The sequence below is a fragment of the Cervus elaphus genome, chromosome 12 (assembly GCF_910594005.1).
Source record: "Cervus elaphus chromosome 12, mCerEla1.1, whole genome shotgun sequence".
Lineage (NCBI taxonomy): Eukaryota > Metazoa > Chordata > Mammalia > Artiodactyla > Cervidae > Cervus > Cervus elaphus.
In genome coordinates, this window is record NC_057826.1 from 92,735,803 (window position 1) to 92,761,853 (window position 26,051).

At 35.6% G+C, this 26,051-nt stretch overlaps 1 protein-coding gene across 1 annotated transcript in view; it reads right to left on the reverse strand.

Annotated features, from left to right (window-relative positions):
* Positions 1–2,861: 2,861 nt before the first annotated feature.
* Positions 2,862–26,051, reverse strand: part of POLK (DNA polymerase kappa) — a 77,011-nt gene continuing 53,821 nt past the window's right edge. Inside the window, exons 5-15 of the mRNA XM_043920021.1 lie at positions 23,866–23,997; positions 20,984–21,137; positions 17,005–17,244; positions 15,705–15,829; positions 14,962–15,128; positions 12,771–12,803; positions 9,217–9,313; positions 7,963–8,134; positions 5,291–6,250; positions 4,699–4,741; positions 2,862–4,468 (exon numbers count right to left, since the gene is read on the reverse strand). Coding sequence (XP_043775956.1) covers positions 4,384–4,468; positions 4,699–4,741; positions 5,291–6,250; positions 7,963–8,134; positions 9,217–9,313; positions 12,771–12,803; positions 14,962–15,128; positions 15,705–15,829; positions 17,005–17,244; positions 20,984–21,137; positions 23,866–23,997 — 2,208 coding nt within the window. The 3' untranslated portion in view covers positions 2,862–4,383. The remainder of the gene's footprint in view (positions 4,469–4,698; positions 4,742–5,290; positions 6,251–7,962; positions 8,135–9,216; positions 9,314–12,770; positions 12,804–14,961; positions 15,129–15,704; positions 15,830–17,004; positions 17,245–20,983; positions 21,138–23,865; positions 23,998–26,051) is intronic.

Genomic DNA, 26,051 nt, shown 5'->3' on the forward strand with positions numbered 1-26,051 from the left:
GTGAGGCCAAGAAAATTAGACTGTGAACCCATCTTTGAACCACTGAGCTAACGCTAACCAATGAAATTCATGTTTCATGGGAAAACTAGAACTGATTTTTTTAAAGAGACAGATTGGGTTTCTGTAACTCACAGCTGAAATGAAATTCTGATGTGATGCTAAAAAGTAGGGTGCTGAAATAAAACCCAATATACAGAATTGACTTCATGTTTAAGGGAGGGACTTTGAGGAATATGGACACAAATCATAGGCTGGAAAGATGGTGACTTGTTTGGAGATGATAAAATACTTGGTCAACTTTGACAGTTTGATACTGGAGAGTAGACCAAATGCTGCTATAGCTATAGCATTAGGGGAAATGTTAGGAGAAAAACTGAAAATGTTGACAAGGGATGGCTCTTTCTTGCTGTGTTCAGCAAAGTCCTAGCAGAGAGAAATGTACTTTTTATCTATTGAGGCAAATACCTGCGGAGACGGAGGAAAATATCACCTCAATAAAGAAAGAAGTTTCTGACATTTAAAAAAAAAATTGTCAAAAAAAAAAATAAATAAAAAATAAAAAAAAATTGTGATATATGTCATTTATGAACAAGAGTGTATAAAATATATATGTACAATGTAAACAATATTTTAAAAGTAAACATCCACAGAGTCACCACCCAAGACAATAGAACACTGACAGCATTTCGGCAGCTCCATGTGCATTCCTCAGTCACATTCCCTTTTCTCCCCACAGAAGGTCATTATTCTATCTTGGGGGCAATAATGTACATACTTCTCTGTATAATTTGATTTATATGACATTCTTAAAGCGATATACACTGTTTTGAACTACATGCATGGACTCTTGCTGATGGCATCCTTCTATGATTTGCTTCTGTTGCTCCACATTACGTTTGTGATCTTCATCCACCTTCTGATTACCTATTCCTTCATTTTCACTAATGTGTAGAATTATACTGTTTGAAGATACATGAAAATACAATGGTAAGATTTAGCCTTTCTGCCAATGTTGACTATTTGGCTTATTTCCATGTTTTTTGGTTATTACAGTGCTGCTATATGTAACCTTGCAAATGCTTCCTAAAAACATGTTCAATAGTTATCCCAAGCCATTATATCAGTTATGGTCCTGGCAGGAAAAAAAAAAACCCTTGTATTTTGAGATGAGTTTTAAGAAAAGTGTGGGCCGGCTGTGTGTGCTGTGTAAGTCGCCTCAGTCGTGTCTGACTCTTTGTGACCCTAGGGACTAGAGGCATCCAGGCTCCTCTGTCCACGGGATTCTCCAGGCAAGAGTACTGCAGTGGATTGCCATGCCCTCCTCCAGGGGGTCTTCCCAACCCAGGGATCCAACTGCATCTCTTATTTCTCTGCCTTGGCAGGCGTGTTCCTTACCACTAGCACCCCCTGGGCAGGGTGTGGGGAAAGCACAAAAGATAGGGCAGCACCTGAGGGCTAACAAGACTCTGTTGCCACCTTTCACCTGTAGGGTGAAAGGCTAAGGGTAAAGAAAGCATTGTCAGAGCCTGGAGAGAGAGCGAGCAGAGAATGACATATGAAGAAGTTGTGACCTTTGTTCAAGAGACTTAACCAGCTTCAGAAAGGTATATGAGAGAATAAACACCCAACTTCGTCTTCTATCCTTGAAACCTTCTGCAGTGGCTTCTTGCTGCCATGATGCCTCATTGGACATAACACAGAAAGAAGGGCACAGAATAAATCAGGAGGGCAAATGGAAGATAACCAGCACATATACAGGAGTGCAGTTACACATCGAGTATACACATCTTCAGAATTACTAAAGGGACTGTTTTCCAAAGAGGTTGTTTTCAAAGTAAGAGTTCATAGGGACTTCCCTGGTGGTCCAGTGGCAAAGACTCTGAGCTCCTAACACAGTGGGCCTGGGTTCCCTCTCTGGTCAGGATCCTACACACCGCTTGCAGCAGCTAAAGATTCCACATGCTGCAATGAAGACTGAGATCCTGAGTGCTGCAACTAAGACCCGACACAGCCATATAAAGAATTGTGAATGTGAAGCTGCTCAGTCGTGTCCGACTCTTCACGACCCCATGGACTGCAGCCTCCCAGGCTCCTCTGTCCATGGGATTTTCCAGGCAATAGTACTGGGGTGGGTTGCCATTGCCTTCTCCAGGGGACCTTCCCCACGCAGGGATTGAACCTGGGTCTCCCACATTGCAGGTAGACACTTTACCCTCTAAGCCACCAGGGAAGCCTGTAATGAATTAATTAATAATTATAAATAAAATAAAATAGTTAATTAATTAATATAAAGAGTTAAATAATTTTTTTAAGGAGTTCATATTGCTCCACATCATCACCAAAACCTTTCATTCTTATGAATCTGGGAGAGATGTTATAATCTCTTTGAGGTTTTTTTTCCCATTTCCCTATTACTAAAATGGCTGAGGATGTTTTCATGTTTCTTGGACATCTGGATTCCCATGTAAAGTGCCATTTAGGGACTTTTGACCAAATTTGTATTGGTTGCCTTTTTCTTACTGATTCATAGGACTCATTTGTGTATTCTGGATTATATACGTTCTGGATACTAGTATTCTGTAAATTATATGTGTTACAAATGTGTCCTCCCAAGTGGCTCCCTATATTGTCACCCTCTACATAGGTAAGATTATAGGTGCTTAATCTTTGTGGTTTTGCTGTGTTTTTTTAATGTCCCCCAAACAAAAGTATAATAAAATGAGTTGGATTATTAGATAAAACAGAAAAGGATGTGGAGAAAATTCTGGGCAAAGAAAATAAGACTGAAAATAACATAGGTAGGAAAAGAGTGGAAAAGTAAGGAAACCACTTCTATTGGCTAAAAAATTAAACATTTAAACTTTCATTTTAAATGTTTATTAAATATTACTAAATGATAACATTTCATTAAATGAATAATCTAAATGAAAATAATTTAGTATTTACTCTAATGTTGAAAAATCAATAAAAATAAACCTAAAACAAAATAGAAAAGAATATGGTATTATTTATTTTTCAATACATTAAATCAGTGCTTCATTGAACTTAATTTTCAGAGAATTAATGTAAGTAAATCATATGATCAAGAATCGCAGTTCTATAACAAGATACTTATCATAGCATATAATAATATTAGGCATGAAATTGGTATTCTCATAAACACTAAGCCTAATTTTAAACTAGCTAGTTATTTAAAGTCAAATTACCACTTTGGTGAAAGGTTGTGTGAGGTCCTAATTTACACTATTCTCAAAACATTATGTCTTTATACAATTAGGTAATGAGCTATAAAATATGAAAAGAAGAAACAAAAATATGAGAATAAAAGATTCGGTTCCTTAAAGCAGTAACAGACAATGGGTCCCATTTTCATGTTTCAATTAAATAATTGTTTTGTTTTGTTTTTCATAAAAACTCTTGATACCATGAAAGCATCTGGAACAACTACTTAAGCTAACAATTGTTAAGCTGTCTTCTTTCATGAATATTAATAAAAACATGATAGAAATAGAACTAAGATAAATGAGGTGTTTTAAAACACATTAATCTTTTGAACTGCACATTTTTCTCTAGAAGATCATGATAAAAATAGAGTGTACAATTTATTCTTTATTTAAAAGATCTGTGTAAAGTACAAATACAACTGACAAGAAATGAAATATTGCCATCTAAAAGTCCTAGATAAGAAAATAATGACCTTGAATCTCAAATATTTTTTAAAGTGAATAAGTGCTTATTCATTAGATAAAGAAATTTTAAATAAAAAAAATAAAATGAATAATCATATTTTAAACAAAAGTTCTTTTAACACAGAAAATAATACTGTGATATTATTTTCCTGAAGGTAACAAAAGCACGCAGGCTAATTCTGCTAAGCTAATACTCTTCATAGAACTTATGATAAATATTAGTAATGAATTCTCATGAGGTATCTGAAGATACTAGGACCTAAAATATAATTATTCAAAGTTGTAGAAGATACTAAGATCAAGCAGAGCATCCAGTGCCAACAAAGTGGCTAAGTGCTAAAAAATTCTTATGCTATGATAGTTTTATCTGAACCTATGAAAGCCCTTATAAATATATATTTTTATATTCACTATAAAACATAATAAAGAAATCACTTCCTGATCTCATTCCCAACTTTTCATTTTAAAATTATCTCTAACAGCATTATCTAACTGAAGTATAACTGAAAGTGAAATTCTCATTGTTATCAAAAGACGTATACAGAAGTAAATTAGTATATATCCCAAATTTATACAAAGGCATTATTGTACTGGCCTTTCACTAGATGAACCTGTAAGCTTGAAACAGGGAAGAATACATTCAGTTATTATAAAATAACAAGTTTCAATAAAAAATTGATAAAATGTTCAACATTCATTTAAAAAATACATCAAGAGTGTGTCTGGGATTGTTTGGTCTTGTTTTCTTTGATGCTGAGTACTTTGTCATCAATCCTGGCCTGGAATGAAACAGAACATCGTAATTAAAATGCACGAAGAAGAATAATAACAACAGAAAAGCACAAAATTAAATGCATGAAGAGATTTTAAATACTGTTTATGCAACTAATTGATTTTAAAATTTTTACTTAATGATTTATAAAAGCACATTTTTAACATTTCCTAAAAATCAGACCTCAAAATATAACAGTTTCATAGCCGGCTTTATTAAAACTCAAATTAGCCATACCTTTTTGCTTTGTTCCCAGTCTTCTGCACTTTGCCTGAGTTATCTTTAGAGGGAAGATAATGCACAATGAATAACACGAAATAGTAAAAACAGTTTCTAAAGATTTAAAAAGTTAAAGTTAACAGATTAAAGATAAAAATCTCTTTAGGACTACATATTTCAAATTTATAAATAATTTCTTTGTAATTTACTTATTTCATTAGTATTGCAGCTAACTTGGAAGCTGGGTTAGAGTCAGAACTACCAAAAAACAAGTTAAAGAGGCTTTCTGGCTATATAATTATAGCTAATTTACCACTGTGCCTTGGCAAATGTTCTCTGAAGGAATATCTTTTTTGGATTAGATCACTCAGTTCCCTAAACCTTTGAGTTCACTCTGTGCTAAGTCAAGCCTAAACCAAAGACTTCCCAATATTTCAAATCTAATGGCTTCAGCTAATTCTAACCCATGGTAAGGTAACTAACATTTTCCTAAGTGGCAGCATATACAAACCATCCCTTTAAAGGTATATGTTTTAGATTTAATAGCAATCTGAATTTTAATAAAACATTCCTAGAAAATCAAACTCTTTAAAAAAACCCATAAACTCACCAGTACTTTTGGTGCTTTCTTTGGGTTGGTTACATGGATTAATCTTATCCTTTCTCAGTTCCTGGATAATGCCTTTATTTAAGCAAACATCTACATGCACATTGAATAGGGTAAGATCTGAAGTCTTTTGTTCTAGGTTACAAACAGGACAAACTAGAACTTGGTCACTGATTACTTCATATAAGTTAGGTTGGGGGGATTCTTGCCTTCTTAATGACCCAACATCTTCATTTTCCAGTGAAACAGTACAAGAATTCTGAGGACAGTGTTCCATATTAAATGATTTGCTTGAAGGACCAGAACATTCCTCTTCGCTCGGCTTATTACTTAAAGCCCCTACATCGTCTGTATTTGATGGTTTACCAGTAGTCTCTACCAGCTCTACAGGATCTACTGACGTGATCTCTGTATTCTCCTGGTGGGTTTCATAACCCCGCTTCTCACAGAGAGAAACAGAACCATATACATTTTCTTTCTCGTTCACTTCTGCAGAGGAAGCATGTGAACATGAGGACATTTTGGGGTTTCCACTGATGGAAGGTCCATCAAGACATGCATCTACATGTTTATTAAAGGCTTCTAGACTGATGCTTCCTTGCTCCCTAAAGCAAACTGGACAGGTAAATGTCTGACAGTTATGTGATTTCTCCACCATTTCTAAATTCTCACTCATCTTCTTGTTTAAAACTTGGGATGATTGTGATGTTTGCAAACTTTGTTTATTTACGGTTTCACATGTAAATGTGTCTTGGGGGCTCGCTTTCCTTTCAGATCGTTTTTTATCAAAGAAACTCTTCTTATGAGACATTTGTGCAGGTTTTAGAAACTGATCTTTATCAGTTTTCTCTAGTATACAACTGGTGGTTGAAAGGGCTTGGTTTCCAGGCTGTAAGAAGCCAATAATGCTCCTTTGCTGGTGTTTCTTCTCCTCTTCATTGGGAAAACCAGAGAGCCGCACCCCTAAATTAAACCAACCATAATTAATCCATTTCCAATTCAACAAAACCAACTCAACTGTAAAGCATAAAGTCATTTTGTGTAACAGTATTGTGACACTGATAAAAAAGCCTGTTTAGCCAAAAATAATAAGCAACACCGCATATTCTCTGAATTAAAGGATACTTTTCTAAAGGTGGTATTATGAATAGAAATTTACTCTCTTTATAATGCTGGGTATACTAAATAATAAGTATCTATTGCAGTTAGCATGATTATATAGGTCTTTCAATTAATATCTGACTCATGATACCATTAGATACCGAGTAACTAATTTGAGTCAATTGCACTGATTCTTTAGCTCCTTTTTTGCAATAGGCTCTATTTTTTAGAATAATTTTAGGTTCTCAGCAAAGTTGAGTAGAAAGTACAGAGAGTTCTCATATATACCCTGCGTCCACACATGCACAAACTCCTCCATGATCAACATCCTCCACCAGAGTGGAATAGCTGTTACAACCAATGAACCTACACTGACATGACTATTATTCATAGTCCATAGTTTATATCACAGTTCACTCTTGGTGTTGTACAGTCTATGGATTTTAACAAAGGTATAATGACATGTATCCACCATTATAGCATCATACAGAATAGTTTCTCTGCCCTAGAAATCTTTTGTGCTCTGCCTATTCCTCCAACCACTGATCTTTTCAGATCTCTACCATTTTGCTTTATCCAGAATGTCCTATATTGGAATCATATAGTATTGTAACCTTTTCACATTGGTTCTTTAAGTTAAAAATATACATTTAAGTTTCCTCCATGTCTTTTCATCATTTGACAGCTCATTACCTTTCTTTTCTTCTCCCCCATCCTCTATCCCAATAGATCATTTCTTTTATGTGCTGAATAATATTTTGTTGTCTGGATGTACCACAATTTCCATTCACCTACTATTGGAAGACATCTTGGTTGCTTCCAAGTTTTGGTAATTATAAATAAAGTTGCTATTAACATCTACTCTTTAGCTCTTTTAGCTAATATACTATATTCAAATTGACTTCCATGTGTGCTATCTTTCATATGTGAAAGTACGGCTGATGACACCTATTCTTAGCAGTAAAGTTGGCATCTGGAGTGCTTATCCCTAAACATTCTCTCACTTGTTCACTTTGGAAACAGGGTTTGTTTGTCTTTTTCACCCCATGATGGCTAGAAATGTGGTTTTATACTGCCACAATCCTTTATCTGTCATTCTGAAATCTAAAAGCTCTGAAAATTGTAAGCAACAAATGGTAACTGATGACAAGATTGATGTGAAGCTATTTTGAGTCTTTATAACTCAGTGTGAATATTTTTTGTTTTGCTACAGAAATAATAAAATGTTTGATTATAAAGTGCTGCCTCAGATCCCAAAAGAGTATTACACAATATACTCAACATGTACTGAATTTGTTTTCTAAAATTTGAAGTTTAAAATTTTGAAAAATACCTAACCCCAAGGATTTCAGTAAGTATTGAAGGAAAAGAATGACTTTAACTGATTCTTACTAGAATTAAACTAGTGATCATGGCTTCACATGCATCAGGTTCTAAGTATCAAGAAAAATGAAAGTAGAAGAAATACAACTCCCTGAATGGGTCTAAGAAATAAAATGGAGGTGAGACTATTTTTCAAATTGACTCTTTGTAAATGTCTTGCAGATTTTAAGGAAAAACAGTAAAAGTTATACCCATAAGTCTTAATCTCAAAGGATGGGGAAAATCAGCATCAATTTCTGTTCTTAGCAGTTCTTTAGCAATAACAAATATTTCTTCTGCAGTTGAAACAACAGTTGAAACTGTAGAGGCACGAGTTTTTACTTCAAAGTTCACATTCTTTAGCTTAATGGTAACAGTTCTACCCTGCAACAAACAGAATACATTATTTTATATAGCTCTTTAACGTCTAGAAAAAAATCTTTTACATGTTAGAAAAATCCAGGAAAGTCTCTTATGTACAGAAAGTATGGAAGTATAATCAATTATTTACAAAACATGGTAATGAATAGTGTCATAAAGAATAAGTAAAATCTGTAAGCAATCTAAAAATTCGATTTTAGTCAGTAATTATTACTTTCCCCTCCAGCTGGTTTTTTACAAAAGACTTTTATATAAAGGGCAAAGTTAACTGGTCATTTCTGTTAACTTTATTCTGTACTGTAGAAATGTACACTATGATAATAAAAGATGTTAATAATGAGGGAAACGGTATACTGGAAGTCTCTATATTTTCTTTGTAACTATTTTATAAATCCAAAATAATTCTAAAATTAAAAGTTTATTTAAAGTTTTTTTTAAAAAGAACTCTCTTTATATTTAAGGTATAATAGAGAAGGATTATAAGAAAATATACATCAGATGGCCTTTTCTTTGTAACAACTTTTTAATGCTTTTGTATTACACTTTGTAATAACTCCACGTCTGTTTTGAGAGTGTTGGAAAAATACTAAACATAGGTTGTTGTGAGTGAAGATTATAAAACACAAAGTTCAAAGACTTCCAGGTTTTGTTCTCAATGTATTAAGCAACCTGGATTAAGGCCTTGAAACAAAATGCCTATTCCACAAGCTGTCTACCTGACCATGACATTAAAGGATAACTGGAAAGGCATTTAAAAGAGTACAGTTCTAGAGAAATCCTTTTCTTTGCCTTATTGTTTATTGCCAATATAACCCTGATTTTGAACTTATTCAAATGTACTCCCAATGTAATATAAACTCTGGAAATATATTGGAGTCACTCCAGCCTCGTAAGTTGCTCCTCATAAAATGACCTCATCACAGGCTTCAGATAAGGGTCAGAATTCAATCTGTCTCTACTGAAGATATGAACTCTTTTGATACATCCCAATTTGTTTTTAAATGCAAAATCTAACTCTCAGTTTAAGGTTGCTTTTTATTATTAAAAATTTAGAAAACTAAGAATACTACATAAAAATAAAGTACCTTAAGTCCTTCTTTCTGCAGATCTTGAGCAAGTTCACTGCAAAGTTCTTGGCACAAGCTGTACTGTTCTTCTGCTTTACTTATCTCACTGAATGTCCTACGAAGACAAGAACGACTTGGGTGCACAAAGTCAACTATACTTCAGGATAATTTAGAAATGATACAGTCCATGCAAATGGCCTAGCGTTAAGGTATATTTCCTATAGTACTGAATAAAGTTTCCAGATGTACTAAGATATAATTAAGTAACAACATTCAAGATCTTCCTAAATAATGGGAGGTTATTTACAGCTAAACTGATTAGCAAAGGTACATTTGTTCTCTATAATATTTTTTAAAAGATGATTAAACTCACCAACATATAAGGATAATGCCCCAAGAACTCACAAAACATTAGGATATATAGGTATACAGACTCTGTTACAGAGCACTGTCTTAAGAAAGTACAGATGAGAACATCATTCCAATTATTGCATGAATATTGTCTGGAAGAGAATTATCTTCAAGTAGGTTTACGGGGTTGGTTCACGGCCCCTATATAAAGTTGTTTAATAGACAACTGGAAATGGGCTGGTAAGATTAAATGCAGAACTTGTGAGTTCATTTGCACAAGGGTGTTGAAGGTCATATTAACAAAAAAGAGGAAGACACTAAAGAGAGAGCAGGGTAACCAGTAAAAAAACCTTGAGCAAACCCTGAAGAGTCATTCAGTGAAAAGCGCCCCTTCTAACCCAGTTGTCCACAGCAACCCAGTTCTCCTCCCTAGCGGCAACCAACACGGCCAGCTTCCTATTTATTATTTATTCCTCTAGAATACTGTATGCATATAAAAAGTATGTTATACTTTTATAAATGAGCAAACACTTCCCCTATATAAACAGTAAAATATCAGACATCGTTTACCACTTTACTTTTCTCATTCATCCTGGTGAGTTCCCTGTAAGTAAATGATTTCCTCATTTTTATATGGCAGCTGTGCTGTGCTGGGCTTAGTCGCACAGTCGTGTCCGACTCTTTGTGACTCCATGGACTGCAGCCAACCAGGCTCCTCTGTCCTGGAGTGGGTTGCCATGCCCTCCTCCAGGGGATCTTCCTGACCCTGGGATCGAGCCCAGGTTTCATGCATTGCAGGCGATTCTTTACCAGCTGAACCACCAGGGAAGCCCAAGAATACTGAAGAGGGTATCCTATCCCTTTTCCAGGGGATCTTCCCGACCCAGGAATTGAACTGGGGTCTCCTGCATTGCAGGTGGATTCTTTACCAGCTGAGCTACCAGGGAAGCCCTTTATATGGCAGCATGATATCCTAATTTAAATACGTAAGATCATTTAACCAATCCTCTATTTGTAGATACTTAGGTTATTTCCAACCTTTTGCTATTATAAAAAAATGCAATTCACAACTTTGTATACATGTAAAATGACATGTGATGACACCTGTGGAATAAAGAGAATAGTGGGATAAAAAGAATAGTGGGATCAAAGTACATGTGTATCTGTATCTTTGTGTGTGTGTGTGTGTGTGTGTGTGTGTGTGTGTGTGTATCTGTATCTTGATAGACAAAATCGCTTGCTCCCTGTGGTAGGCCAAATAATGGTCCCCAAAGATGTCTAAATCCTAATCTCTTAGAATCTAGTACATTACATGGTGAAAGGAATTTTACACATGTGGCTAAATTAAAATGGGGGTGATGATCCTGGACTATCTAGGTAGGTTCAGTGTAATCCCTAGGTTCCTTATGAGGCAGGAGGGTAAGAGTCAAAGAAAGACAAAATGTGGGATCTGAAGATGGAGAACGGTGTGTGAGCCAAAGAATGCAAGTGATCTCTAGGAGTTTTTAGTAAGGAAATGGACTCTGCTCTGGAGCCTCTAGAGGGAATGTAACCCTGCTGACACTTTAACTTGAGGACTTCTGACCTTCAGAACCACTAATTAGAAACTAGCACACTCTCCTTTAGAGTTTAATACCTTTTTCACTCACATAGTTTTGCCAATGGTGTGTGTATCTTTGCCAACTTGATTAATGAAAAATGCTATCTCAGAGAATTTTTAATCTGTATTTCTTAAATAAGAGACTGGGATTATTTTCACATGTTTGTAGAGCCATTTGTACCTTCTCTTCCGTTAACTAATTGGATCTCTGTTCATTTTTTCCTATTGGTTTGCTGGCCCTTTCTTAAGAAATAGTAATATTAGTTAATATTCTTGTACAGCAAGCAATGTTCTCAATAACAAAAGAGAAGACAAAATAGGAGGGAAAAAACCATTAAATAGGAAACAGGACAATGCTATCTCACATTTGAATGCTTTTTCCCCTCTTTTCCTTTGGTTGCATGTGTGCGTGTGTACGTGCGTGCTAAGTAGCTTCAGGCATGTCTGTCCCTTAGTGACCCAATGGACTGGAGCCTGCCAGCTCCTTTGTCCGTAGGATTCTCCAGGCAAGAATACCGGAGTGGGTTGCCATGCCTTCTTTCAGGGCATCCTCCCGATTCAGGGACTGAACTTGTATCTCTTACGTCCTGCATTGCAGGGTGATTCTTTACTGCTGAGCCACCAGGGAAGCCCTTTCCTTTGATTGCTCTCATGTAAATCACAGCCTAAAACAGCAATTTTTATTAAGTCATTTACTGAGTGTGTTGTTTTAGAAAAGCTATTCAGTTTTTCTGATCACCAATGACATATGTGCAAAATGAACACAACCTCACAGTAGGTCCAAGGTTCTTCTTTTGTTGTTGTGCCGTTGCTGTGTGCAGGCTTTCTCTAGTTGCAGCGAGTGGGGCTGCTCCCTAGCTGTGGTGTGGGCTTCTCCCTGCGGGGGCTTCTCTGGCTGCGGAGCGCAGGCTTCAGCAGCCGCAGCGCACGTTCCGCAGTTGCAGTGCGTGGGCTTAGGTGCATGTGGGGGATACTAGCTCCCCCGACGAGGGACTGAAGCCATGTCCCTGCTCTGGAGGCAGACCCTTAACCACTGGACCACCAGACAAGTCTCGGCCCGAGTCTTAAATGTCTCAGTGGAACTGCGGTTCCTTGCGGAGACAAGTGAGAGGCTTCTCAGACAATGATATATATCTGAAGACAATAAGGCTCCGGCGAGATTTCAGCCAACTTCCAACCAGGATTGGAAGCCACTGAATGAGATCGCCTCTAAGGTCTCGTTCATCGGGATCTTACTATTTGGTCCCTTCAGTCATTTACCAGTATTTGAAGAACTTCAGGGAAAACTTCCATTATCGTATCTTAAATTAACTACTCAGTATTATTCTTCTTATAAACAAACCTAGAAATTAAGATTTGGAATCCTAAAATTCTTGGTTTTCATTGAATAGGAACAAAACTAACATTAAAAAAAAATAACTGCAGTTAATTTTTTTTTTTCCCATTGAGAGCATAGCAAGCAAAGATAATAAAGCTTTGCACTAGAATATTTACTTTAGGGGTGTCAACTGCTGAAAATTGTTATCTGGTCTACAAATAGATTTTTTAAGTTTCAGTGAAATTTTATTAAAAATTAGTTAAAAATTGTACAAATTATGAATAATTAGTAATAAAACATTACCTCTCAACACTCCTGCTTTTCCTCTCTCCATCCCTTGAAATGAAAAAAATAAAAATTAAAAAAAAAAAAGATTTTTATTTGCTTTCCAAACAACACTGAGTTCCTTTTAGTCAACCAAAATGATTTAACATCAGCTACCCTTTAGAGATCTCAATACTACTTTGGATTAAAAGTTATACATCATTAATTACAGTGAGTTTTTTTAATCTAAAAACTACCACCAAAGAATGTAGATAGATAGCTAAGTCTATATCTATCAAAGAACACATCTGAAAATAGGATATTATAAATCGTTTCTATTAAAAACCTGAATATCAAAACTCACAATTGATAAAATCAACAGAATGTGGTAGCATAATGGCTTTCAGTTATAAGATATAATTGAATTTTGAACAGTTTGATTATCTAGTTTTTGGCCTTGGACATATCAGTACTAGCCTATTTATTACCTATACCACTCTACAGAAGCTCAGTCAAAATGTGGTCTATGGCAACAGGATGATGACTGCGGATCTGAACCATCTAGTTAGGCTGGATTTTAGCTGCTCTGACAGGAGTAGTTAAAACCAAAAATCTGAAATGACACATAGATTATTCATTTTCCAAATATTTCATGAACCAATTATGAATCAAGCATTGTTCTAGGCCTTGGAGATACAACAGTGAACAAAACAGACCAAGTGCCTGCCTTTAAGAAACTTCTATCCTGGTGGAGGCAGACAAACACAGAAATAGAGAACAGATTAGAAAGTAAAAAGCACAAGAGATTAAAAAAATAAAGCTAATTAGGGAAATAGAGAATATAGAAAGGAAAGTAGGTTTGCTATTTTATAATTTTAAAAATTACCTATGAGTTTCACTTAAAAGCATTACCTGCATCTCTACCACTGGTTAATATCTGCTATGTTATACTAAAAACTATATTGACTATATTGTTTTCAAGCACTATGGAAATAAAAAGAGGGTAATTTTTGGAATAAAGAAGAAAGTTTTATTTTCCATCATCTTCAAATACTGGATTATTTATAGTACTGTGATGTCCTTCTCTTATCTTTCAATACATCCACTCAGGATCAAAGTCAGCTACCTGGATTCGAAAGAATGAGGAGCACAGAAAGATGAGAAAAGCAACAGCATAGGCCTTGCAATCTCTGTAAGATTTAACAGATTTAACTGATTAAGCAAACATTTTATACGCCTCCTCAGTAATCTTTTAGTTTCAGTTCAGTTAGTCGTGTCTGACTCTTTGTGACCCCATGGACTGCAGCACGCCAGGCCTCCCTGTCCATCACCAACTCCCAGAGACTAGTCAAGCTCATGTCCATTGAGTCGGTGATGCCATCCAACAGTCTCATCCTCTGTCGTCCCCTTCTCCTCCCGCCTTCAGGGTCTTTTAGTTTAGTTTAGTGTTAATTCTCATTCTTGTGTAGTGCCTTCTTTTCACCCACCCTAAACAGCGTACCCTTCTAGCTCTGGATTCTTTTTAAGACCAGGATGAAAGAGCAGCCGGGAGAGAACACAGGGCTTCTCTAGTTGTTTCCTCTTCTCCTAGGTCTTTGCCTGGCTGGCCCCTTCAGGTCTCCACCACTGGAGGACTATAGCCGACACCACCTCTTAGCCTCTCAGGTCAATCTCTAGGCCCCTACTCTGCCTTACTTTCTTCACTTGGTGACTTTCTTTTCCCCACACTACTCTGCAAACTTTATGAAGGCAGCATTTCATCTTGTTTATTGCTATTATCCCCAGTGCCTAGAATGGTGCCTAACACAATGTACTCAGTAGAAGAGGAGAAATGCAGGTAGTCCATGAAGGATTTCAAAGAATCACTACATCTGTTTGCTTAACGAGTGAGTTCTGGAGCATAAGCCATCTTTCTTTCCTCGACAATCCGACCACCAGTATTCTTATGTTCTGAACAAAGAACAAGGCAGGTTCAGAAAAGAAAGCACCCATCGTTCCTCTTACCCATCTATCCAGTTGCAGGAGCCAACAACCTAGGAGGGATTCTTTATTTATCACTTCCTTTTCTCTCATATCCAATCTTTTGACTCTAACTCAAAAATTATATTCTGAGCTGAGCTAGCCTAAAAGAATTTAAAACATGTTATCCTTCTAGCCTCCATCTCAATGGTGAAAACTGTTATTTCAGCAGATGATAAAGAAAAAGCAGAATGATTATAGATACAGATACCTTGCCAGGTGTGTTGAACCTAGACCCAGGGAAATATGAAGGAAATGATGCCAAGATGTTTCAGAGAAAAGGAGAGAAAGTAATGCCCTCTGTTGGTACAGTTCTGTACAAGTAATAATTCCAAGGGCCTTTAACATTTTCTCTGTAACTTTTCCTATTCCAGAAACCTAGAAGAGAATCAACATTTATCATTAATACATTTTAAAATTAAGGTAAGAACTGATATTATAATCTCATCATACCTTTTATAACTCATAAAAGGTATAAATAATGTCCTAGTTTTAAAAGCCATGCAAGAAAATAACTTTAAATAATTTTTGACTGTATTTCCTAAACTAGTGTTGCATGGGAATTTAAAACTTTAAATTCCATGGAGTTTTTAAAAAGCATTTATAAAAGAGTTCTGTGGTCATATAAACTCAGGGAATGGTAGAATAAATGACTTCTTATTCTCTTTTCATTTTTTAAAATCAAAGTTATAGTTGACATACACCATTAGTTTCAGGTGTACAACACAGTGATTTGACATTTATATGCATTACAAATCAATCACCACAGTAAGTCTAGTAACCATCTGTCTCCATAGAAAGTTATAATATTATTGACTATAGACTCTAGGGTATTCATTACATGGCTTTTTTTTTTTTTTAATAACTCCAAGTTTGTACTTCTTAATCCCCTTTAACTATTTCTTCAGAAATCAGAGGGTATATATAGAGGATAAATTTCATATAAAATCTCACCTTTCGAATGGGTAAGTCCTTGATGAAGTCCATTACAGCTTGCCTGTTAGGTAGAATTTGGTATTGTCCATTTGGTTTATTCTTATCACTGCATACTTTTGCTAACATCGTATTGGGTGCAATGCCTTTAAAGAAGAACACTCTGATGACTCAAAGAACATGATGTATATAATTTTAAAACATGTGATAACAATACATAAAAAAATTAAATACAAAATCTGAAATTATGTGGAAAGCCACTTTAAAAATAATATTTGATATTTGATTACTCTCTATCTCCCCAAGGCTTGCTATGGTTTCAGGAAAAGAAACTGTGTTAGTTACTGTGGCAGCAGAAATGAGGAATATTTAAATCTCCATGGTATTTTAAAGTTTAATTTTTGAGTTTAAGTGATAATATTAGTTTCCTACTATATTTAGTAGGAATACAGTCTGTCTTATAGAAAAGATTGAGAATATAATTTAGGATGAAAGCTTTCTCTTTGAAAAGATCTTTTGTATAGATTACCCACATAAAGGAAAAAAAAAAATCAAAGATTCTGGTTTCTAGTATATTTAAAACAATGATAATGAAATGTGCGCATACTTTATATGCACACAAAGCAAGTTACCACCACTTTTCAGAGAGGTGTTTTATAATTTCTAGGTGTCTTAATGATTGAGATAATTGGAAATAGGTATATTCAAATATAATTAATAGTTTATTTCAATTTTTATACATATCATTCTAAAATTTATTACTTATTCTCACGCTTTGCCAAAGGAAGAAAAGACTAACCCAATTATAATATGGCTTTGTCAAAATAACCTAGGGTCCTCATGAATATCAGTTTCCGCACTAAGGCACAGAGATATCCTCCTGAGTGAGTGACATATGGAGCTCTCTTCCCCTTTACCAGATGATCCTAGATTGCTATGCAGCTTGCTGGTGTTTTTTCTGTCTTGTCCATACCTTGTACAGTCACCTGGGCCCTTTTTTTGTACTGTAAGTCTTCAAAGGGAAAACTGATTAAGTATTATGTCCAAAACCAAATTAAAATATATTTTGTGTTTTGAAAAAGATAGCTACATGAGCTTTATGGTAAGTTTTTGCTTTGGACACATAGACGTTTCTGCTTAATTCCCATTTATCTATAGGTTCACAGCATTCTAAATAGGTACACTGTCAGAAATTAATAAAAAAACGGCCACGTAAAATTTGTTAACCGTACACTTTATAATGAGAAACTACTAATATTACATTTGAATTAGCTAGTCTGAAAGTTGTAACTATCAGAACCACCAACATCCTTTTAAGTACCGGCACTGGCTGTGAGGGTTGTTTTCTGCTCGATCCTGAAACGAATTTCCTTCACCACTTCCTCAGCTGACGTTCCAAAAACAACTGAGTTTTGGTGTATTTGAGGATTATTCGGTTCTTCAGAGTTCACTTGGAAAGGATTTCCTGGGGACTGCAAATCAGGAGGACTATCTTCAAAAAGGAGCGGAGAGATGGATCTTCCCAGCTCACTCAGTTTGTTAACTTCCTTTCCTGGATTATCTAAATTGTAAACAGGAACAGTAATTCATCTTCATTCTAAGAAGTACATACTTCATAAATTATGTTTCCGTCAATCTCTTTAAAGACAAAACAAATCTCATTTAGTTTTGTTTCTAAGAACCAAGGTCAGAAACATTATCATTTATATTTTTAACTGTTTAACAAAGAAAACACTGATTCTAAGCTTTTCTTAAAAAGAATATCACCCATTTCCACTGTATACAGTTTAAAAAGAAATACCTTAGGTAAAATTCACTAATACTTGAACAAAATTAGTTGAAAACAAGAGTTAGAATTAGATTCACAGTACTTTTTTCTTAAAAAAATAAAAGAAAGTTTTTTCCCATTTACTCATCTCTAGGAGAAAAAAGAACCTTAAGTTAGAATTTAAGAATAAGGAAAAGGCATTAAGCAATCTAGAGTAATTATGAGTGAAAGATAGATTTTATTTTTAGAGGGGGAAAAAAACCTTAATGTTTTCTTCATTCATGGTAGAACTTTCCAAGTGTTAAAAGAATAAGAATTTTATTCTTTCAAATGCTGATTTTAATTTTGACTTCTTTTTTCTTTTTATAAAGTATCACTCTTACTAACAGCACATTTGAAATAAACAGAAATTATTTTTGGAAGTTATACTTCATTAAATATATAAATTCTTAAGGTCTAATCAGATTAACAATGATCCAAGTTTAAGGGTGAGAAGCCTTTATTATCAAAGGGCTGTTAACTGATATTATTAAAAAGTAAAGCAAAAATACTAATCTGGTTATTACCTTTTTTTTTTTTTTTTTTGCGGTTTTCATGAATTTAAGCTGTGAAATACATTTAAATCTATACCAATACTAAAAATGTCCTCATGAACAAATCCATGAACTTTACTTTCTGCTTAATGGAGAAGAAATCGGTTTAAGTGTAAAATTTATAAAAATAAGATGAACAACAGAGCTTTCTGATCCATTCCACAATTCTTTTTTATTTTTGACAGCCCCACGTGGCTGGTGGGACCTCAGTTCCCAGATCAGGGATTGAACCTGGGGCACAGCGGCCAACGCACTGAATCCTAACCATGAGACCACCCAGGAACTCCCTCCAGCTCATAATCTCACTACACATGAACGTTTTCCAAATTAAGGTACATACAGAAGCAAAGATTAAATTCTTAGTTTCAAGACACATACAAATGCATTATACTTAAAAAATGAAGTTGGCGTTTTAGAAAGAGTTTACAGATAACACAAATAATATGACAGACACCTGATTAGTATCAAATTTTTAAATATGTAATATCAAGTAAGTCACAGATATTTTCCAAATCTGAATTCCCAGGCCACTACAAAATAAGCCTTATTTTCAAATTATATATTAGCTGTTATTTATGTACTTCAGTTCATTTTCCATTATTTGGTTTTAAAATACAGAGCAATTCAGAGGGGATTAGGACTGTGGCACAGTTGAAATGGCATCTACCTGGACCCTTTTCCCCACCTAGATGTGTGGAAGTCAACGTAAAGAGCTATGGAAAACCTGCAGGTCTAGAGAGAAACCTTCACAGCCCCCTTCTGCGGTTCCTGGGCCATGTTTTACACCACAAGCTTTTGTCACCACATCCTCAGGTGAGGCACTGACTATGGAACACTATGACAGAGAGCAAAGCCTGCCCTTCTCAGCTTCACTGTTCAGAGTCACTGCTGAATGGTGTAGTGACCTGGTCAATCTGTCTACTTCTCTGCGAGGCCTGGCTCTGCAACCAACCACTCAAATGGTTTCTTATTTGCTTTCTGAAAGGAATATCTTTATAAGCCCCATAACTGAGGTGATCAAAGTGCAAAATTAAGGTTTCTGATAATCTGAAATACTAAAGATCCCATCTGGATGGCAAGTGCTAAAAAGTATACGGTACAGTATTTTAGTTTTTTATATTGGCTAGCACCATCCAGATTTATAAGAAAGAATAAACATAAAATTATTATTATTATTTTATTTCTATATAGACACGGTAGTTAACAATACTTTTCCAAAACTGCACCTTTTAGAAAAGGGGCAAACAACAGAAAAATGCCTTGGACTTTAGAGGAAGATATGTCAGCCACCTGCCGTGACTCCAAAGGCAGGATCGGAGAATTCACTGTTGAAAGCTTCTCTTGGCATAATGTGAAATCAGACATGCGTGAAAGGCCAGTCCACAGGGACTTAGATACGAAAAAAAAAAAAAGCTAAGCTATTTAAATTGCTTAAGAATATTAAATACATGAAGAGGAAAGTACATAGATAAATGTTAAGAACGACAGGTACTAAAAATTCACAGCCTCATGATGAGTTTGGATGTACAGTAAATGAAAAGAACATTAGTAGGGAATGAAAACATTTATCTCAGCCCCAATATAATTTTTTATAACTTATTGTGAAAGTAATTGTTATAAGGGCTTCTCAGGTGGCGCAGTGGTAAAGAATCAGCCTGCCAATGCCCGAGAGGCAAGAGACGCAGGTTTGATCCTTGGGTCGGGAAGGTCCCCTGGAGTAGGAAATAGCAACTCAGCCCAGTATTCCTGCCTGGAAAACGCCATGGACAGAGCCTGGCCGGCTACAGCCCATGGGGTTGCAGAGTCGGACATGACTGAGCACACCAGCCAAGAATATAGGAGACCCTCAGGGAGTGATTCAATGTAACTATTGACATTTAACGGTTCCCCTCCTTTCTCTTGTGAAAGTTAAGGAATAGAGTAAGATTTTAAGCAATCTCAGGCGTTGTGTGTCACTTCCCCAAACAAGTTCTACTAAGAGCAAAACACCTTTTGCTTCAAGACTCTACGTCCAGAACTGTTTACTGCTTATATTGTTTAATGATTCCCTTAGAGAGAGAGACCTTAGCGCTGTAAGCAAGGTAATAAAATTATGATTTGATGTCCATATTAAATTTGTTCCTAAGATGTGAGCCCTGAACCATGGTAGCCTGTCCCCTCTGAAGCAGTCAATGAGTTGTGCACATGAAACGTGGCTGTCGGTTTAAGCAAACCCTCTATTTCTACCTTTTCATCCAGGTGAACTTTGCTCAGGGGTCCAGGGCAGAGCTGGCATTTGAAGTAATCACACCTCGGACAGAGAGCTGACAGAGTACACGCACTATCTGCATGTTTTTTGGCATTGTTTTGGGTAGATGATAAGGGTCCCATTTGAAAAAACCCTTAGGGTCATAAAGGGTTTCATTACATAGAAAAAGAGTCAAAATAAGGTCTAAGGCAAAGAAGGGAATTGGAGAATCATTAATTTTGGCAAGGTTAAAAACAGTAATCACAGTAACTAGATTATGGAAAATCTATGAAATAAAGGGGGAAAAAAAATCCCATCCAATGTTTTAGTATGTTTGAGACTAATTTTTTTTTTAAGTCTATTTTCTATTATTAACAGCTACAACCAAAGGCTACCTTAAACAGAGAACCTCCTCAGATTCAATGCAATCCAACCCTCAGTTAGGTTAGATTTTAAGAAAAAAACTTCTATGAAATTACTTTGGGCAGGGACTCTGCACACTCAAACTCTAAAGATTTAAGAATTTCATTTGGGTTAAAAGTGACATTCCACACATTTATCTCAGAAATCCTACTGGTATATTTAAGTTTCTGATTTTCATTTTTAATACTTTTTCATAATAAAGCTATACCTAGTCCTACATCTATGCCTGCTAACTGGTTAATCCAAAGGGGTGTTTTTTGAAGTCTGATCATTCTAATAAATTGCTTACCGTTTTCTAGAGAGGTCCCTGCTGTGATGAAATACTTCCTTTTGTCCTCAGGCCAATTTTTTCTTTCCTCTAAATGCTTTGTTATATTCAGGTAGGCTTCATCAAGACTCAAGGCCATAAAATTGGGATCATAGTCAGTAAGGATTTCCTTAACCTTCAAAAGGAACATATTTAACATCATTCTGATAGGCAGAGAAAAAGTTAAGCAACATAATTTTAGGTAGTAGGTCAAAAGCAGAAGTGGGAACAACAGGATCTTGATCTCCTTTTAGGACCTTTTTTTGTTCATTTTAAAAAGGAATAATCTTACATGAAGGTACTATGTTGCTTTAGAAAGTAGTTCTACTTCAATTAATTATGTCTATAAAACTCCACTCAATAATGCATGTATCCATTCAGAAAACAAAACAGCTACCAGGATTTAGAATGGAAAAGATGACAAAAACTGTAGTGTTAAGCCTGTGACTATATTAAATGATGGGGAAAAGTCTGGAGTTGCATCTTGGAATAAAATAAATATGTAAAGACATCAGAATCTCTGTATGATTCCAGAAATGCCTTTTACAGAAGATAATTTTATTATATGAAGCTAAGAAGTTTTTTTTTTTTTTGCTATGAAGTTTTTTTTTTTTTTTTTTAGTTCTACCGCTTTATTGCTACCAACCCATTTCCCTCCACCCTTGTGCACACATGCTCAGTCATGTAATCCCATGGACTTCAGCCCGCCAGACTCCTCTGTCCATGGACTTTTCCAGGCAAGAATACTGGAGTGGGTTGCCATTTCCTTCTCCATGCTATGAAGTTTTTAACCACTGAAGTATTAGCTGAAATTAAAGGAAATGGTTGCCAAAATAATATGTATATTAGAAAAACATATTTGCTGAAATATGTAATGTTTCATCTAGTGTTATAAAGCTGTCTGCGGTATCATGAGAAAAATCTTTCTAGACGTTTTATAAAAAGAAAGCTTTTTCGTTTAACATAACTATGAACAGCTGAATCAAAGGTAATTTTAGGAAATGTCACAAAAAACTTGGCCAAGCTTTACTCAGAAAGTACCTTAATTAGCTTTGTTCTTATAGAAGAAATCATTTTCACAATGTGCTTAAATGGAATCTTTTTCGTGAAGATGAAACTGGAAAGTCAGTAGTTGGCAGCCAGCTAAGATGATTCTGAATGAGAAGTGCTCTCTGGAGACAAGGAGTGCTCACTAACTTCCTTTACATGAGATACTTCTTCAAGAACAAAAATAGACAGGCTCCAGTGAAAACAAAGTACTGAGGCTTGGAGAACAGTTAAAGCAACTCCACTCTTTTGGATAAAACAAAAATGGCTTTTTCTTAAACTTTTAAACAAGCCATAAATATTGATGCATTTGTTGTCAGTACATCTGCACTACAGTTCATTTACAGATAAGAACCCACTTGTCATCTGCAAATAAACTAGTTAGATCCTGATCAAATTTGAAGACAGATTTCTCTAACTTATGTAAATGACTAAAGGGAACTAAAACAATTTGGTTCTCATTGTTATGCTGTCAGAAGTTTTACTGACTTAAAGCAGAACTTAAAAAAATTCTTACAAAGTCTTTGAAGGATTTTCAAACTTATGAGTATTAAAAGCCTAGGTGGCTCAGTGGTAAAGAATCCTCCTGCTAATGCAGGAGACATAGGTTCGAGCCCTGGGTCAGGAAGATTTCCTGGAGAAAGAAATGGTAACCCACTCCAGTATTCTTGCCTGGGACATCCTATGGGCAGATAAGCCTGGTGGGCTACAGTCTATGGGGTTGCAAAAGTGTCAGACAGGACTCAACAACAACAGATAACGGGGTGACCCGTGTGAATGGGCCTCCCCTTCCCTACCACCTTTGCAGATGCAGGCACCAAAGCACCTGCTTCCACAGACTGCTTTTTGAAAGAACTGTTAAAAACTTTAAAAAAATTTGGGGTGGAATATCATTTTAATTTGGGGGAGCTCTCATTTCCAGGGGAAATGAGGTGGAACACAAATAAGAAGCGTGAATCTAAAGATAGTTTACATGACTAAATGGTAATAAGTGTGAGACCGGAGTTTTTAAGTGTTTCGATTCAGACAGCAGTCTTTAACAGTGCGTTTTGCTGCAGTAGTCTAAACACATTTTGACACTGTACACTAAAATTTCAATTTCTGACTTCAGTTTTAGCACTGGCATGATGGTCCAGTTATTACTGAAACTAGAGGAAAGGACAGTTTTTCATACATCACACTTTAGGCAATTTTTGTGAATAATCAAATCTCTATTTTCCAGAAATCCTCTTCAAAGCAGTATATTATTCCCCTTTTTCTTTGATTATGGTTTTTGGGATAGTAAATGCTCATAAGCACCTTCACTAGATTCTGGGGCCAGGAGAGCAGCTAATCAAAATAAGTTAATGTTGTTACTGTTAAAAAACATTGATAAAAAATTTACTCAGAAAAGAGCTTGGAATTAATGATATGGAATTAAGTCTGCAGATTATAAATATAAGGTGATTCTAGAAGAAAATGTAAAAAAAAAAAAAAAAAGAAAATGTACATTGCACATTAACAGAAAAAGAGCTAAAGTTAATTTAGGTTATAATTAAGGTAATGCAGGGTTTTCTGGGGAGATAAGAATTTTCTATGCAGATGAGAAAACACATGGAAAAGCAAAAAAAACCCCCAAAAAACTGGGAAATAGAAGGGCATAGTCTGGACATAGCTGCAGCTCAATGCTCGATCCATAAGCTGAGGAAGTGGTAGAAGGGACACTTTCAGGGATAAGCTAAGGATAGATTCTGATGTGCTATGGTATTTGGACCTGTCTCTCTATATGACGCGAAATCAACAGGAGGCTATAAGCAGGAGTGAGAGAGCAGACTTACCTCTCTACTCACAGCTTGGTATTTGTCAAAGTTTGGGGGCACTATAATGAGCTGTGGGCAGAGTCTTTTAGCAATAAATCCTGGCATGGCTGCACGAACACCAAATCTCCTTGCGTGGTAATTTGAAGTAGACTGAAAGAAAGTGGGCCACACGGGGAAAAACATTCAAACCAAAACTGACATATTGATCAATGCTTTCAAGAGAACCACATGACTGATGTGCATTTTCAATTCAAAGACATTTCTTTTACAGGCCACTGTCTCAAACCAAGCTTTTGACTTCGTCGTATCATGGTATAGTACCATGACCCTCTCCCACCGCTGTCTCATATTTATAATGTGACATGAGGTAAAAAGCAAGACTGTGCTATTAAAAAGGTTCTCTTACATTTCAAGGAACTAAACTTCACTGGCTTTAATGAATATCTGTAATACAGTACATATAAAAGTTTAGATGATAGAAGGAGATTTACCTGAAAGTTATAGTAGTATAAAGCTATACAGTACAAACAATATAGAAGTTACAGAAAGTAAAAGTATATAAAGTAATAGTATAGTATAATACTATGCATTTGGAATTTGCACTATTTGGGATTTGGGAAATTTTTCATCTAGAAAAAAAAGAAATATATGGTCTAATATATGGTCAGTTAAATTAAGTCTCAAACATGAAATGATTAAAGCACAAAAGAACTTTTAAAATTAAGCTTTATTTCTTAAGGCTGAAATTTTTTTGGTGAAAACATTTTAACTAGGAGATGGAACTTAATAATTATGAGAGTAAACAGGAAAACATTACTTATTAAACCCTGTTGATGAAAATACCTGGCAATAATCTAGGCTAATGTGGTAGGCCACAGTACCATTTAGAAAAAATTAATCACAAATGGAATCCTTGGAATCTCAAGCGAAAATTCAAAGAATGTAAAACAAAATCTACCAAATGAAAGGGTATTTCAGAAATGATAATATAAATTTTCCATTTATAGTTTTCAAGTGGCATTTAAAAATCTTGATAGTAATCAAAACTATGCTAATCCTTGGTCAACATTCTGGAATAGAAAATGCAGACAGCACTTGGAAGACAAACCAATGCTTTAAATATTAATATGAAGAAATCTATTGGGATTGATATTAAAAAAGCTAGATCTGCAGTAGAGTAGAAAAACAATTTTATATATGACGTCCTTTAACCTTTAGATTTGTGGGGGACTGTAGATCATAGTCACAATCTTTCACAGTTCCTCCTGTCAAAAGGTGGGCTCTAGTTCCTCTTACCAAGAGACTGGTGTTGACTTGCTTTGACCAAAGGAATGTGAGGGAGTGAATTATATGAGTCCTGAAACCTAGGCATGAAGAAGTCTGCAGCTTCTGCCTTTGCTTTTGTGGGGTCCAGCAACTATGTGAAGATCTCGTGTTAGATTACAGAGATCTTATAACAGGATTTAATAAGACCATGTGGAGGAGCAAGCGCCACGTGGAGGGGAAAGCTCATAGCTGGAGGGATGTGAGTGAAGCCATTTGGGACCCCTCAGCTCCAGGCAAAGTCCTAGCCAACCCCAAGTGTGATGAACAAACCCTCCCCATTGTACTCGGCTCAAATTACAGAATCATGGGCCCAAACGAACGTTCACTAAGTACTAAGGGGCTCATGTGCATAATTTCACATAAATACATGGTGATACATATTCTTAATAACACTGAATACTTTTTTTAAGTATTAGTTGATGATTTGTAGGAAAGGGGAGTGTACTTTCCTATAAAGTTATTTTAGAACCAGGACTGTCAGTTGCCTACATACTTGTGGGAGCAGAGAGAATGAACAAACAGACTGTAGTTTCATAATAAAATAACAACTCAGGAATCATGTTAATAGCTATCGAAGGCATTGAAAAGAGTTAGAACAAAGAAGAACCTTCCTTATTTCTCGTCTATTTTTTTTTTTTAAACCAAACTCATCTATTTCAGTTGCTGTTTCTAACTCCCAACCCATTTTTGGCTACACACAGCTGTCGTGGTCACTTACCTGCTATGGTGAGGGTGGTAATAAGGAAAAGCCACACAGTAACAGAAATGCAAAGGTTTCAAGTCATGGAAAGAACTACTTAGTTACAGGACTCATATTAATAAAACACCTTACTCCAAAATTTGTGTTGGTAAACTTTTGCTGTAAGTGCTCAAATACC